General features: G+C 40.9%; 2 protein-coding genes across 5 annotated transcripts in view; one reads left to right on the top strand and one right to left on the bottom strand.

Annotated features, from left to right (window-relative positions):
• ARL17A (ADP ribosylation factor like GTPase 17A) overlaps positions 1 to 16,761 on the bottom strand; it is a 66,783-nt gene that overhangs the window by 1,794 nt on the left and 48,228 nt on the right. The window contains exon 5 of one of the 4 annotated variants that reach the window (XM_063598980.1): positions 10,032 to 10,135. The exons of 2 other annotated variants lie outside the window; for them this stretch is intronic. In XM_063598980.1, the coding sequence (XP_063455050.1) occupies positions 10,070 to 10,135 (66 nt within the window). In that variant the 3' untranslated portion in view covers positions 10,032 to 10,069. Of the gene's footprint in view, positions 1 to 8,361; positions 10,136 to 16,761 lie in introns of those variants that run through there. One more of the 4 variants, XM_063598979.1, reaches the window with a different exon arrangement.
• Positions 1 to 16,761, top strand: part of LRRC37A (leucine rich repeat containing 37A) — a 44,806-nt gene that overhangs the window by 7,109 nt on the left and 20,936 nt on the right. Inside the window, 3 exon segments of the mRNA XM_063598978.1 lie at positions 1,502 to 1,573; positions 4,391 to 4,462; positions 5,103 to 5,183. Coding sequence (XP_063455048.1) covers positions 1,502 to 1,573; positions 4,391 to 4,462; positions 5,103 to 5,183 — 225 coding nt within the window.

The following is a 16,761-nucleotide window of genomic DNA, read 5'->3' as shown; positions in this document are numbered from 1 at the left end:
AAGGAATTCCATCTAAATGTGAATTTTTCTGATTACTCATGAATTTAATTAAATATCTTTATATGTTTATTGAACATTTGTGTTTCTTCTCTGAGTTTTCTGGCCTTTGTTCATTTTCCTGTTGAATTGTTTTATCATTTTCTTACTGATTTATAGAAGGAATTGGTTTAGACACATAAGTGATTTTGGAAAAAATGCTTACATTCAAAGTAACTGACATTTTTCACAACAGTTTGTGTGTCACATCATTATTTCAATGTATATAGACAAGCCATGATGAGTTCTAAATTAAAAATAAACATATGCTAGGCGCGGTGGCTCACGCCTTTAATCCCAGCACCTTGGGAGGTAGGCGGATCACCTGAGGTCAGGAGTTTGAGACCAGCCTGGCCGATAGGGCGAAACCCCGTCTCTACTAAAAATACAAAAAGTAGCCAGGCATGGTGGTGGGTGCCTGTAATCCCATCTACTTGGGAAGCTGAGGCAGGAGAATTGCTTTATTTATTTTTTCAGATGGAATTTTGTTCTTGTTGCCCAGGCTGGAGTGCAATGGTGCGATCTTGGCTCACTGCAACCTCCACCTCCCGGGTTCAAGCGATTCTCCTGCCTCAGCCTCCTGGGTAGCTGGAATTACAGGTGCCCTCCATCACACCCAGCTAATTTATATATTTTTAGTAGAGACAGGGTTTCACCATGTTGGCCAGGCTGGTCTCAAACTCATGACCGTGGGTGATTCACCCACCTTGGCTTTCCGGAGTGCTGGGATTACAGGCATGAGCCACCACGCCAGGCCAGAACTACATTTTAAAAACAAGAAAATTATTACAACGGTCAGGATAGTGGTTACCTATTAGGGTTAGAGAGAGGGATATGATTGAAAAGGGGCACACTGGAGCTTCTGGCATGCTAGCAATGATCTTTTGTAACGATGTTTACATGGGTATCTGCTTCATAATTATTAAACTGAATATTTGGCCAGGTGAGGTGGCTCATGTCTGCAGTCACAGCACTTTGGGAAGCAGAGACAGGAGGATCACTTGAGCCAGGAGTTTGAGACCAGTCTGGGAACAGAGTGAGACCCTGTCTCAAAAATTAAATTAAATATAAACAACATTTATGTTATGTGCACTTTATGCACACTATAGTTCTCCAATTTTTTTGATGGGGGGAAAAAGGTTGAATGGCTTCACTTGCAGCCCTGACATGGTTCCATGTGGGGCTTTCATAATAAGGTTTGGGAAAAGAGAGGAGGAAATGGAGGTTCTGCTGATCTTGGTGCCACCCAGAGTTGGATTCTAAAAGGGATTTTGTGATCTAGAGAGGAGGCATGAAATAATAGAATTTGGTGGGAAGAGTTGGTTGGGGTGTGCTTGAGTGTGTGTGTGTGTGTGTGTGTGTGTGTGACCATGACCCAGCTTTCCTCCACATGCAGGAGACGGTTCTGTGTAGCAAATAGTTGTAGTTTGCATATTAATCTAGAAATAACTTCTTCATTTTCCAGAATTCTCAGAGAAAATAACTTGACTGAATTACACAAGGATTCATTTGAAGGCCTGCTATCCCTCCAGTATTTGTAAGTTAGTTAATTATATTTATGAGTTTTTAGTCATATTATCTGTAAAATGAATAAGGGGTTCAAATTAGATAATCTCTCAGATTTCTTTGAGCAATAAAATTCTGCAATTCTGTAAGTTTGTATAGGGTCTCAGCCCATCTCTAGCACTAGCTACTTCCTGTGCATTTTCAGTATTTAAGTTACATAGACAAAATACAGACAAAAAAATTTCACGTGGTAAGAAAATCTGAGCAGTGACTGACACCCATATGAACCTTGTTTTATAAGGGTTCACATATCATTCTTCTTCTATTCAGTCTACAACCAATAGATCCAATCTAATCTATGGTCTATTTTTAAATAGCCCATTAAGTTAAGAATGGTTTTTGCATTTTTAAAGGGACTGTGAAAGAAAAAGAAAAGAAACAGAGAAATATGCGAGAGATCATATGTGGCCCACAAAACCTAAAATATTTACTGTCTGACCTTCACCAAAAAAAATCAAAAAGTTGGTTTAGTAGGATGAAAGGAACTAAAGTTAACTTCAGATGGTTGCCTAAAGGAGAAGAAAATGGAGACCACCTGCATTCATTTGAACATCATTAATCCAGAATTTTTTGGTAATTTAATCGGAATTAAATTAACATTTAAATATTAAAAATAGCTGAATTATATCAATAATATTATCAAAAATATTAAGCTACCAAGAGAATAGACTGGTATTAAGGATTTCATTTCAGGAATTGTTACATTAAAACAGATGTTTAAAATGATGGTTAACTGGTAGAGCTAGAAATGTTTACACTAAGAAGCACATCAGAAATACCCCTAACTCTTCACTAATTACAAAATAACGATCGCCCCAGCCCTGTTACCAAGAAAGGGATCCCTGTATTTCAGTCTCTTTAGAGACAAGAAGATACTATGTTCATTGCTATGAAAGCTTGATTCTTACCCTTTGTCCATAGAGTTGTGTATGTCATTAATCCTTATTAAGCTCATTAGTGATGCTCTTTTGCAAACAGATTCTTTCAAATATAGAAGGCTTAAGGAAAGTGTACGGTGTAAAGACCCTCAGGTGGATGCCAAAGTGCTACAGAAACCATGAAATAATAAAACTACATTTCCTTTAAAATAGTTATTTTCCTTCTACTCACTCCCCCAGCTATTCATTTATTTTACAAATATTTGAGTTTGCTTTATTTCCATGTGTCAGTTTTAAACATGGTGGGCAATGCAGATGAGCAAGACCTAGTCCATGCTTTCAGGGAGTTTATGCTCAGAAGAAATGGGATAAAAAATAACTACATTAAGAAGAAGAAATGGATGTGGGCACTAGGAAGGATAAATTGTTTCTGGAACATAGAAGAGGAAAAAATGCCTTCAATTTGGACCCAGGAGGTTGTTACTAGAACAATGCCATTTGAATAGGACTTTGAAGGGCCATTGTGTAACATCAGACAGACATCTTGGGGAAAATACTCTAAACTTGCAAAAGGAAAATGGGAGGGCAAAACACAGGAAAGTATTCAAGGAATGCCATGAGTACCCGTAGAGTACAAGAAGGGAGAGTAGGAAAATGGAGCCAGATCTTCTAGGGCTTTGAATGCCAAGCTGAGGAGCCAACATGGGGAACCGTGTTACCACAGCAGCGCTGTAAGGTAGATGTGCATCACAGTCATTGAGAGGGCACGTTAGAACTCAGTTCTGGACTCCACCCTCATAGTTACTGATTCAGTTGGTCTAGAGTGGGACCAAGAATTTGCATCTTCAGTAATTTCCCAGGAGATGGTGGTCTTTGCAAGCCACTTCTGGAGAGTTTATATGATGACTGTGTGCAGGATGGTTTAGGAAGGGAGAGACTAGAGATGGAGACATCAGCCAGACAATGTCACACCATCCAGGTAAAGAGGGAGGGACAAACTCCATCACTGTATAACTGAAGAAATTTTTTTTAATGAAATATTAAAGCAATATAAAACCAAGAATGAACTTCTATTAATATGATAGAAATTAATTCTATTAATATGATTTGAATTAGTTCAAAGTTATGTATTAGGTAAAGGGGTAGCTTCCTTTCAAATGATGTGAAAGGATGTCTTTTATTTCTTCTGATATTGAACTGGCTTAGGAAAACAAACCTAAACTAAGAAGGTGTAGAAATGTGAGACTTTGTTTGTTTGTTTGTTTGTTTGTTTTTGTTTGTTTGAGACGGAATCTCGCTCTGTCGCCCAGGCTGGAGTGCAGTGGTGCAATCTCGGCTCACTGCAAGGTCCGCTTCCTGGGTTCATGCCATTCTCCTGCCTCAGCCTCCTGAGCAGCTAGGACTACAGGCACGTGCCACTAGGCCTGGCTAATTTTTTATTTTTTTTTGTAGAGACGGGGTTTCACCATGTTAGCCAGGATGGTCTCGATATCCTGACATCAGGATCTGCCAGCCTCGGCCTCCGAAAGTGCTGGATTACAGGCCTGAGCCACTGCACCCGGCCCGACTATTTTTTTAATATTAGAAATTGTATATATAGAGATAAAATCTTTGAGCTCATAATCTAAGATTTGATGACACTACAAAAGGGCATCTAATCAAGTCTACTGCTCTCAGGAAAAATTAATTCCAAAGTCTATTATGTTGTATATTTATTAAAACCATGAAGATGAGACTCTAGGAGAGGTATGGGCAGGGTTAGGGGCTCTGGAAAGTTCAAATACAAGTCCAAACGTTTAGAGTTGAGATAAAAAATGTGTATTCAATATTATTCTAAACTCTTGCTATTATTCATACCAATCGACATTTAATAACTAATCAAGGCAATATTTTCCTTTTCCTTTTCCTAGAGATTTATCCTGCAATAAAATACAGTCTATTGAAAGACATACATTTGAACCACTACCATTTTTGAAGTTTATGTAAGTTACAAATATAACTTGATTACATTTGGAATTTTTATAAAACTTAATTATAAACCTCTTTGCTATTCTTGAAATATGATTAAAATTTTACCAGTAGAAAGCTACTAAAATTATACAGCAAATCCTTTTTGTCTGTAGCAAGGGTTATTGTGAGAATTATTACACAAATCTTAGTGAATCATCAGAGAGCAGTGGTTCTCAGCTGTGTGATTTTGCACTCAGGTGGCATTTGGTAATATCCGGAGACAGTTTTGGTTGACGAAACTGTGGGTGTGCTCCTGGCATCTGGTGGGCAAAGGCCAGAGATGCTGCTAAACATCCTTCAAGGTATAAGACAAACGCCCATGGCAAAGAGTTATATAGTCCAAAATGTTGATGGCACTGAAGTTGTGAAATCCTGTTCTAGAGAAATAAAGATCACTTAACACAGGTATTTACTGAGCATTCACTGTTTTGTATCTAATGCACCACATGTGCAGTGTTAAAGTATAAATCATAAGCCAGTATCTTCCACAGTGAGATTTCCTTAGTGCGTAGAGAAAGGATTGAGGTTCCATCCTATATAAATTAGAATCATGGCAAATGATAAATGTTCTGAAATAATTATTTTTTTCTTTGGCTTGTGTTTTTTTTTTAGAAATCTTAGTTGCAATGTAATTACAGAACTCAGCTTTGGAACATTTCAGGCCTGGCACGGAATGCAGTTTTTACATAAGTTGTAAGTGAAATAGAAGATGAATACATGTAAACAACTATTTATCTACAAAAACTCATACAATTATTGGGTAGCTGGGTATAAGCCCATTATGAACTCTGAAAAGCGTGTCTTAAGATCCATTCATTTTTCTCAAATGGGGAAGCTAAGGTACAAAGAGGCCAAGAGACTTACGTAGCTTATATATGACCTCCTCTGCTTGTCCTAGTTCTGACCTATAGCATGGGCAAGAAAAGGCATCAAAGAAGTGACCCTCAAATTAGCCTTGTTGCTGGGCGGGGTGGCTCAGGCCTGTAATCCCAGAACTTTGGGAGCCGAGGTGGGCGGATCACCCGAGGTCAGGAATTCAACACCAGCCTGGCCAACATAGTGAAACCCTGTCCCTACTATAAATACAAAAAAATTAGCTGGGTGGTGCAGTTTTTTGCTCCCTGGAGGACTTTGTGTTAAGCTTCCTTCCTTGCAGCTAAATGTTGCAGACATTTAAGCAGTTAGAAACTCTGCATATGAGCAGGAATCAAATCCAAAGTTGTAGGGCCAGAATGGTGGCTCATGCCTGTAATCCCAGCACCTTGGGAGGCCAAGGTGGGAGGATCACTGGAGGTCAGGAGTTTGAGACCAGCCTGGCCAATATGGCGAAACCTCATCTCTACTAAAAATACAAAAATTAGCAGGTCATGGTGGCGGGTGCCTGTGATCCTAGCTATCGGGAGGCTGAGGCACGAGAATAGCTTGAACCCGGGAGGTGGAAGTTGTAGTGAGCCGAGATTGTGCCACTACACTCCAACCTCCCCTCCAGGCTGGTCTCGAACTCCTGTGACCTCAGGTGATCCGCCCACCTCAGCCTCCCAAAGTGCTGGGGTTACAGGTGTGAGCCACCATGCCTGGCCAAGGTGGTGTTTATGTAAAGCTATTGTGCAAAAAAACCTTTTGTAAAGAAAATATATCGCCGTATCTTAATTCCATATACTTTCCTGACTACTCTTCCGCCATAATTGCAAAAATTCTATGATTTCTCTGTATAACATACCCATCAAATCAGAGTGGGTATATTCAATGGCCTGAAGGGGACTCAAGGTGAAGATTCTCTCCTCTACATCTGACTTTAGAAAAGACTTTCCACCTGCCTTGTGGTTCAGAAATCTAGTTTCACGCAGTTCATTTCGAGATAGAGGGAGGCATTCAGGATGTGTCTGGACTAGAGCAGCAGTTTCTGCACATGCTCCCCTCTGTCCTCATTAATTTGCTGATGCATAACTTAGGAAAAGTACACTAAAGGTCTGTTTTTCTTTTGCCCTCACACCAGAGAACAGGCTCATTAGGTCCCTCCACCAAGAGGTTTAGGTAGCATCAATACAAATGTTTTAAACTCACCATCTTTACTAAGCACTTTATACCACTGGGAGTCCCTCATAAAAATCTGGTGGCTGGGAGCAGTGGCTCATGCCTGTAATTCCAGCACTTTGCTGAGGTGGGTGGATCACCTGAGGTCAGGAGTTCAAGACCAGCCTGACCAACATGGTGAAACCTGTCTCTACTAAAAATACAAAAATTAGCTGGGCATGGTGGCAGGCAACTGTAATCCTAGGTACTCAGGAGGCTGAGGCAGGAGAATCACTTGAAACCAGGAGGCGGAGGTTGCAGTGAGCCGAGATGGCACCATTGCACTCCAGCCTGAGGGACAGAGTGAGACTCTGTCTCAAATAATAATAATAATAATAATCATCATCATCATCTAGGCAGCTTCACTACAATTATGTAGGCAACACCAGGAAAACACTGGAATCACAGTGGATAAAAATTAATGAATTCACTCAAAAACATTCAGAGTGCCATGTCCATTTGTGCCAGGTACTGTACTAAGTGCTGGGGCTACAAAATCCATCTCAAAGACACACCAAGATGAGGACTTTGTCCCCAGGGGACTTTCATTCCTCAAGGAGGAAGCGGATGCTGATGGGAAAACATATGAGAGCCATGTGGGGATCTGTACGGCAGGGTGACAAGGAGAGGACAAAGCAGGAATGGGGGCTGGGTTAAGAAAGACTTGAGGAGACACTAACTTGCTCATCTTGAGTTTCTGTGTTCATCTTAAACAACAGAAAAAGGCATTTGCTTCATGGTGATGAAAAAATCAGAGCTAGCTGATATTGGAAACTAGCACTCATTTCATATAAACAGAATAGAGCTGTACCCTTCAAAGTAAGTCACAGTTACTTTCAAAGATTGGCACAAGGGTCTCAACACACCAAGTGTATGTTAGGGGCTGGGCTCCTTTGGAGTCAAATCTTCCTGGTAAACAAAGCTACACTGCAGAGTCATATTTGGCATATGTGACATATAGGCCCACTGCATTTCTTTCCAAAGGCAAGATGCCAAGGGAAGGTACCAGTAATTTTATGACCAATATGACACCATTTTGTGGTGTTTGTAAGTTGAAACAATATATTTCCCTGCATTACACAAGTTTGTAAAAAACAAACAAAAAAAGAGGCCCCAGCTGTTGTTGATCGATGATGAATTGAATAGAGCCTAACCTTCCAGGCTTCTCACTTGCACAGGCCCTTCCAAGGTCCTGGGAGGGCCCCTGGAAATTTTTGTATTCATAATTTTTTTTTATGTTTTTACTAGATAAGGCTCAGGCCCCACAAAATCCTGAAATCATCCCTGGGTTCCAATAGTTACAACCCAGTAAATCTCTTGAATGAAGCCTCTATGTTACTGACAAATACTGACTGACCAAATTAGCAGGGTGATAGGGTCAGTCTATTTTGAATCTGAAATCCATCTCAAAGACGGGCCAAGAGCTTATTAGTGGACTTAACTGGATTCTGCTGGCCCAAGCGAAGTAAAGTCAAACAACCACATTGAGGTTTTGCATTGGGGAAAGGAGGACATTTATTTGCAGGGCATCCAAGCAAGAAGGACCAGACGGCTAACTATCAAAGTCCCTCACTGAATGGGGGCAATAATCATATCTCTTACAGATGAAATCATGTATGAAATGGTTTATGGAAAAGCAGCAATGGTTGATAATCCTAAATGTTAAGTATGTTTATATTTTTTCCCTGACTTTAAAGTGCTTCTCCTTCATTCCTATACACAGGTCCAGACTGATGGCTTATTTTTTAAAATTCTCTTAGTCACTTCATTGGTTCTAACAATAATTTTAGAAACTGGATGACTTTGCAATGTAGAAAGGCTATATTTATTCAGATAGAGTACACTCACATATTGGCTTGTCTATGGCACATCGATATCATGCCAAGAATGTAAGCACTGAGAGAGAATAAGAGGAAAATCCAGGCTTTATCCCTATTGAATTATTTATCCCACTATTAGAATATTAGTGAGGTAGGTGTGGCCACACTGATGGCAAATTGAGCTTCGGTCACAAACATGCCTTACTGTTCCCCCCAGTCTACTGAGGTCAGCTTCCTTTACATAGCGGTAGATGCACAAAAGTTTGCACAGTTGAGGGTATTGTCATCATGTTTTGGTATGTACTGGAATCCTGGCAGCTTCTTCTCTGATTCGGAGAGGCGCAAACATTAAAGACAAAAAGAACAACTTGAGTCTGTCCTTTGGGGTGATTTAGGGTGGCTGTTTAAATTTGTAGTGGTTGAAAAGTCTTGAGATTGTCACACCTAGCAACTCTTATACTTTTCTTCTCTCAGCTGCAGCTTGTTCTTTTCACCTGTGTAACAAGCTGTCTTCTCTTCTCACAGAAGCTTAGCATTTCTTCCTCTGCCCCATAGCATTTTTTCAATACTTAATTTACCAGGTGCTGTTTATGTTGTAGGCACCTAAGTACTTATACAAGTGAGATAACATGTCCGAAGTTCTTAGAACAGTGCTTGGCATATGGTAAATGCTCCATACATGTTACCTCCTATGATACCTCATTTTCATTTTTCCAACAACTCTTGTGATGCGGTTATTATTATCATTTCTATTTTGCAGATGAGGAAGTTGAAACTCAGAGACGCTAGGTAATTTGCTAAGGTTCACATGGCTAATAAGTGGCAGAACCACTTACAAGCTTTGCAAGTAATTTTCAGTGCAGCTCTTAGTTCCCCTGTAATAGGAGCTGAATGATGACAATTTGGCTTTGTGTGCATCGTATCTTACTTTCTAACTTGAACAGGACCTGTAGAGCAGTGAGCTCCACTTCCCTCTGAGAATCCCACGCTTCTGGAGCTCCTGGCTGTACCAGCTCTGGGCATCCCCAGGGTTTATGCTCACCGGTCAGTGCTGGTGTGACATGATGGCTGAGCACCGGCACTGTGTCCAGCGCGTTGCTAGGCACTAGACATGTGCTCTTTCATTTATTCCTCAAATTGCTTTGTGCTGTAAACGCTACCCAGAAAGGCTCATGTTCATTACTCAAGTCACTTCACCAGAAAGTGACAGAGCCAGAATTCAAACCCAGGTCTGCCAGATTCCAGGTCCCTTGCTTCTTCTGTTGTTGCTCATTGCAAGGGAGTCTTCTTCAAGGTTATTCTCAGGACTTTGATTAAGATACAGGCTCACAGCTGGGCATGGTGGCTCATGCTGTAATCTCAGCACTTTGGGAGGCCAAGGTGGGTGGATCACTTGAGCTCAGAAGTTCGAGACCAGCCTGGCCAACATGGTGAAACCCTGTCTCTACTAAAAATACAAAAATTAACCAGGCATGGGGACAGGCATCTATGATCCCAGCTACTCTGAAGGCTGAGGCAGGAGAATCACTTGACTCCAGGAGGTGGAGGTTGCAGTGAGCCAAGATCACACCACTGCACTGCACTCCAGCCTGGGCAACAGAGTGAGACTTCATCTCAAAAAAAAAAAAAAGAAAAGAAAAAGGCCCACCGTTTCAGATTCTCTAGATTTTGCCCCTGAAAAAGCATTTACGTGATGCAGTCCGAGGTCTTGTATGGAGGAGCTTGGTGTGGGGAGATGTGTGGCTCACGAAGCTATGTAGATGAATAAAGGAAAGAGGTTACTTTCTCCCCAAGTACATCGCGCATATTGGGTGAGGGTCTAGGTCATCTGCTTATGTCTTTGACTACCTTCTTCCATGGAACCAGTTTTCCCTGACAGCCTTGGGATTCTAGCATAGATCATTTTGGAGTTTGTCATTTAAATTTATTTTCACGGCCTGCTTTGGACATTTTTTCAGCTAGAGCTGTTAGAATTTCAGTACATTTAAGACAGTGATGACATGCTCCAGTCCTTTCATCTCTGTCTCCTCAGTTAATAGAAAGGAAACATAGCCCATCTATCTGGACCTGTACAGAAGAATTTGGAGGGAAAAAAAGAAAACAGGCAAGAAATGTTCCCTTATTTTGTGAGCTACCTTTATTCTGTCCCATTGTTCTACAGCAAAAGGCTTGTATAAAAATATTTCAGTTTTCCTCATCTAATAAGGCATATTTAATAAAATTACTTAGAGCAGTACTTCTTAAACTTTTACTTTGAGACAGTCTTTGAGGCTGGAAAAAAGCTTGCCACATTTTACTCCCATAAAGATACCAAAAAGGCGATGGACTGGGAGTCAGTGCACCTTAGTTTAATGTATAAAATGAAGGACTTGAACCAGAAATGGAAATGATCATCTACTGTGAATCTAAAAACACTCGAGGCTGGGCGCGCTGGCTCATGCCTGTAATCCCAGCACTTTAGGAGGCCAAGACGGGCAGATCGCTTGAGCCCCTGGAGTTCAAGATCAGCCTCGGCAACAAAGTGAGACCCCAATCTCTACAAAAAGACTTTTAAAAAGTGGAAACATAAATATAAATAAATAAAAACATTCATATCATTTGGTTTGTGGAAAAGAGTTGCTGTAGAGTCCTCAAACTTGAGCCGTTGAGCCAGTTCCCACTCAGTCTCTCCATGGCCCAGGCACAACCTTAGTCAAGAAAAGAATGCCTTAGAACAGGAGGAAAATAGGATAATATCGAATGGCCCTATATTTTGATTTCATTAGGGACAAATGCAAAGATCCTAATGTCAGCTGGAGAAGAGCTTCCTAGTTCAGAGGTAATGCTGAGCTCAAGGCTATGGATGAGCTATCAAGAAAGAGGGAAGCTTGGAGAGTGAGAGAATTTTGGAGGAAAGATAACAAACTTTGCTAAGTTGTTTGGCTACATACTGCCTTACAGTCATTATTTTTGGTGTTTAAAAAAAAATAGAAACAGGGTCTCACTTTGTTACCCAGGCTGGACTCAAACTCCTGGGCTCAAGCTCTCCTTCTGCTTTGGCCTCCCAAAGTGCTGAGATTACAGGCTTGAGATGCTGTGCCCAGCCTACATTCATTTTTAATAGCTGGGAGGAAAGTGGGCAGAGGAAGATATAGAATGAGGGGGTAGCCGACTTTGTACAGAGCCCACCAGTGGTCTTACAAGTTTTCATGCCAAAAAAAAATCACAAAGGATATTTAAAGCCCTAGTTTGAGAATCCATACTTAACCAGTCATGTGGCACTCACATTCTTTCTCTTTGTAACATCATCTTATTGCATATTAGTGTTACAAAACAAGTTAATGGCACTGAAAAACCATCTGGAATAGGAAGAGGAGGGGGATCACAAGGCAGGACAAGCTGTGTGGCTCCCAGCCTCGCCACTGACTCACTCTGATCTTGGTCAAGGGAGAGTGAATCTTCACTCCCCTTTTTTCCATCTGCCAGCATGTTTGGTCTTCTGGCACCTGGTGTTCTATACAGTACAACATGCTTCTTTGTGTTAAATTGAGACTTGATCCACATACCATCAACGCAGTATTATAAAGTGTACAATTCAGTGGCGGTTAGTATATTCTCAAGGTTGTATAGCAAACAATCACCATTATCTAACCCCAGAACATTTTCATCATCCCAAAAAGAAACATGGTACCCATTAGCCATCACTCCCCAGTGCTGTCTTCCCACAGGCCCAGGTAACTACTAATCTACTTTGAGTCCCTATGGATTTGCCTATTCTAGATATTTCATATAAATGAATCATACAGTATGTGGCCTTCTGTGTCTAGTTTCTTTTCATGAAGCATGTTGTTTCTAAGGTCCTCCCATGCTGCAGCATGGATCATCCCTTTGCAAGGCTGAGTGATATTCCATTGTATGGAGCCATCATTATATCCGTTCATCCATTCATCACTTAGTGGACATTTGGTTGGTTCTACTTTATTTTGGCTTTTATGAATAATGCTGCTATGGACATGCATGTACTACTTTTTGTGTGGACATGTTTTTAATTCTAGGGTGCATTCCTAGCAGAATTGCTACATCATATGGCAACTCTTATGTTTAACTTTTTGAGGACCTGTCAGGCTGATTTCCACAGTGGCTGCTCCACTTTACACTTCCATCTGCAATGTTTGAGGGTTTCAATTTCTCCGGGTCTTTGTCAACACTGTCGTTGTCTGTCTCTTCTCATAGCCATCCCAGTGAGTGTAAAGTAGTATCTCGCTGCAGTTTTTGATGGACATTTCCCTAATGATTTAAGACATTCAACATTTTTATGTGTATATGAGCCATTTATATATCTTCTTTGAAGAAATATTTATTCAAATCCTCTGCCCATTTAAAAAATTGATTTGTCTTTTTATTGAATTATAGGAATTCTGTGTATCTTCTGGATACTCTGGATATTAGACCTTAACAGATAATTTGCCAATATTTTCTCTCATCTGTGAGTTCTGTGACTTTCTTGCTAGTGTCCTTTGATGCACAAAAGTTTTTAATTTTGATAAAATCTAATGTATCTATTTTTCCTTTGGTTGTTTGTGCTTTTGGTGTCGTGTGTGTATAAAATGTCTTATTCTTCTTTAAAAAGGTTCAGTGTTTGGTTTTAAATCAGGCTGTGTCCCTTTCATCTGTCTGACATTCTTGTCACCATGTCAGGCTGCCTTCAGCTAGTAATATTTCATTAAATTCAAAAGACAAAATTGTTTTAAAAGAAAAAAGATCCAGTTTGGAGAAGAAAAAACTGTTGTCTAATTTAAGGTCATGAGATTTACTCCCATGTTTTTGTGTAAGAGTCTTATCGTTTTGGCTCTTACATTTAGGTATTTGACATATTTTGCATCATTTCTTATAATTGCGTGAGATGTAGGGGGTCCACCTTCATTATTTTGCACATAGACGTTCAGTTGTTCCAGCACCATTTAAAAAAAAAAAAAACATTATTTCCACGTAGAATTGTTTTAGCACCCTTGTCAAAAATCAATTTTCCATAAATGTGAGGGTTTATTTCTGGGTTGTCAATTCTATTCTATTGATTTATTTGTCTGTCCACATTCCAGTATCACACTGTGATTGCTGTAGATTTGATTTGGGTTTTGAAATTGGGACATTTGAGTCTTCCCACTTTGTTATTTTACAAGATTATTTTGCTATTTAGGGTGCCTTAAATTGCATTATAATTTTAGAACTAGCTTGTCACTTTCTGGAAAGAAGCCAGCTGGGATTTTGATAAGAATTGTACTGATAATAGCAAAGATATGTAATCAACCCAAATGCCCAACCTAACTGCTATGTTATTCCTATTCCAATACTTTGCAATATATGTAGCTTTTTAGAAAGAGGATATGTTAGCAGGGCGCAGTGGCTCACACCTGTAATCCCAGCACTTTGGGAGGCTGAGGCAGGCGGATCGCCTGAGGTCAGGTGTTAAGAGACCAGCCTGGACAACATAGTGAAACCCCGTGTCTACTAAAAGTACAAAAATTAGCAGGGCGTGGTGGCAGGTGCCTGTAATCCCAGCTACTCAGGAGGCTGAGGTAGGAGAATCACTTGAACCCGGGAGGTGGAGGTTGCAGTAAGCCGAGGTCACACCATTGCACTCAAGCCTGGGCAACAGAGTGAGACTCCAATGGAGACGGGGTTTCAGCATGTTTATCAGGCTGCTCTCGAACTCCTAACCTCAGATGATCCATCTGCTTCAGCCTCCCAAAATGCTGGGATTACAAGCATGAGCTACCGTGCCCGGCCAATAAATGAAAACTTTTTCACTCAAAAAAACAACAATTGTAGTGAAACCATAGATCAATCTGGAGAATCGTGCTATTATTATCTGCTTCATGTTTACAGAATACTCTGTTGAATTTGGTTTGCCAGATTTTGTCAAGCATTTTTCCATCTACATTCATAAGAAATACTGGTCTGTAATTTTTTGTGTGTGATGTCTTTAGTTTGGATACCAGGTTAATATCACCCTCATAGAATAAGTTAGGAAATGTTCTTTCCTCATCTGTATTTTGAAAGACTTTATGAAGGATTGGTATTAATTCTTCTTTAAGTATTTGGTAGATTCACCAGTGAGGCTGCCTGCTGGTCTTCAGCTTTTCTTAGTGGAAAGTTTTTTGATTACTACCTCAATCTCTTTACTTGACATAGGTCTGTCTATTCAGATTTTCTGTTTTTTTCTCAAGTCAGATTCAGTAGTTCATATCTTTCTGGTAATGTGTCTTTCATCCAGCTTATCCAATTATTAGCATATATTGTTTATATGTATAATCCTTTTTATTCATATTATAATCCTTTTTATGTCTCTAAGAACAATAGTAATGTCCCCTCTCATTTCTAGTTTTAATAATTTGGTCTTCTGTATTTTTGCAGTGCAGTGGCTCACACCTGTCATCCTAGCACTTTGGGAGGCTGCGGTGGGAGGATTGCTTGACCCCAGGAGTTCAAGGCCAGCCAGGGCAACATACTGAGAGCTTATCTCTACAAAAAAAATGTAAAAGTTAGCTGAACGTGGTGGCACATGCCTGTAGTCACAGCTACTCAGGTGGCTAAGGCAGGAGGATCACTTGAGCCTGGGAGATCGGTGCTGCAGTGAGCCATGATTGTTCCACTGCACTCCAGCCTGGGAAACAGAGTGAAAACCTGTCTTGAAAAATGAACAGTAAAAAAACAAAATGTTTGTGGCCAGATGCAGTGGTGCATACCTATAATCCCTGTACTTTGGGAGGCCAAGGAAGGAGGATTGCTTGAGGCCAGGAGTTTGAGTCCAGCCTGGGCAACATAGTGAGACCCTATCTCTAAAAATTTTTTTTAGTTAGCCGAGTGTGGTGGTGCGCACCTGTAGTCTCAGCTACATCTTAATTTTATAACGTTGTAGTTCAGATTAATTCCAATTTTGTTTCAATGGTATACAAAAACTTTGCTTCTCTAAAGCTCCACTCTCACCCCCTCCTTTATACTGTTATTGTCACACATTACATCTTTATATACTTTATGTTCATCTAGATTTATAATTATTGCATTATGTAAGTATCTTTTTCTTATTTTTTTTTTCTTTATTTTGGGACAGAGTCTCACTCTGTTGCCCAGGCTAGAGTGCAGTGGCACAATCTTTACTCGCCGCAACCTCTGCCTCCCAGGTTCAAGCGATTCTAGTGCCTCAGCCTCCTGAGTAGCTGGGACTGCAGGCACGTAACACCGCACCCAGCTAATTTTTGTATTTTTAGTAGAGACAGGGTTTCACCATGTTTGCCAGGCTGGTCTCAACCTCTTGACCTCAAGTGATCCTCCAGCCTCAGCCTCCCAAAGTGCTGGGATTACAGGCCTGAGCCACTGCGCCCAGCCAGTGCTTTTTATTTCTTTGTGCAGATTCACGTTAGTACTCCTTATAGGGCAGGTCTTCTAGCAACAAAGTCTCTCAGTTTTTATTTATCTAGAATATCTTAATTTCTCTTCAATTTCAAAGGTAGTTTTGACAGGTATAGAATTATTGGTTGACAGTTTCTTCAGCACTTTGAATATGCCATTTCATTGCATTTTGTCCTCCACTGTTGTGTGTGGTTGCTTTGTTTTTAGACAGGGTCTTGCTCTGTTACCCAGGCTGGAGTGCAGTGGTGCAACCACTCACATCGTTGCAGCCTCCACCTCCCAGGCTTAAGCAATGCTGTCACCTCAGCCTCCTGGGTAGCTGAGACTACAGGCATGCACCACCATGCCCAGTTGTTTTTGTTTTTGTTTTTGTTTTTTTTAATTTTTTTTTATTGATCATTCTTGGGTGTTTCTCGCAGAGGGGGATTTGGCAGGGTCATAGGACAATAGTGGAGGGAAGGTCAGCAGATAAACAAGTGAACAAAGGTCTCTGGTTTTCCTAGGCAGAGGACCCTGCGGCCTTCCACAGTGTTTGTGTCCCTGGGTACTTGAGATTAGGGAGTGGTGATGACTCTTAACGAGCATGCTGCCTTCAAGCATCTGTTTAACAAAGCACATCTTGCACCGCCCTTAATCCATTCAACCCTGAGTGGACACAGCACATGTTTCAGAGAGCACTGGGTTGGGGGTAAGGTCATAGATCAACAGCATCCCAAGGCAGAAGAATTTTTCTTAGTACAGAACAAAATGGAGTCTCCTATGTCTACTTCTTTCTACACAGACACAGCAACAATCTGATTTCTGTATCTTTTCCCCACATTTCCCCCTTTTCTATTCAACAAAACCGCCATCGTCATCATGGCCCGTTCTCAATGAGCTGTTGGGTACACCTCCCAGACGGGGTGGCGGCCGGGCAGAGGGGCTCCTCACTTCCCAGAAGGGGCAGCCGGGCAGAGGCGCCCCCCACCTCCCTCCCGGACGGGGCAGCT

This window comes from Pan paniscus, chromosome 19 (genome assembly GCF_029289425.2).
Source record: "Pan paniscus chromosome 19, NHGRI_mPanPan1-v2.0_pri, whole genome shotgun sequence".
NCBI classification, from domain to species: domain Eukaryota; kingdom Metazoa; phylum Chordata; class Mammalia; order Primates; family Hominidae; genus Pan; species Pan paniscus.
This window is presented reverse-complemented; position numbering and strand designations above follow the sequence as displayed.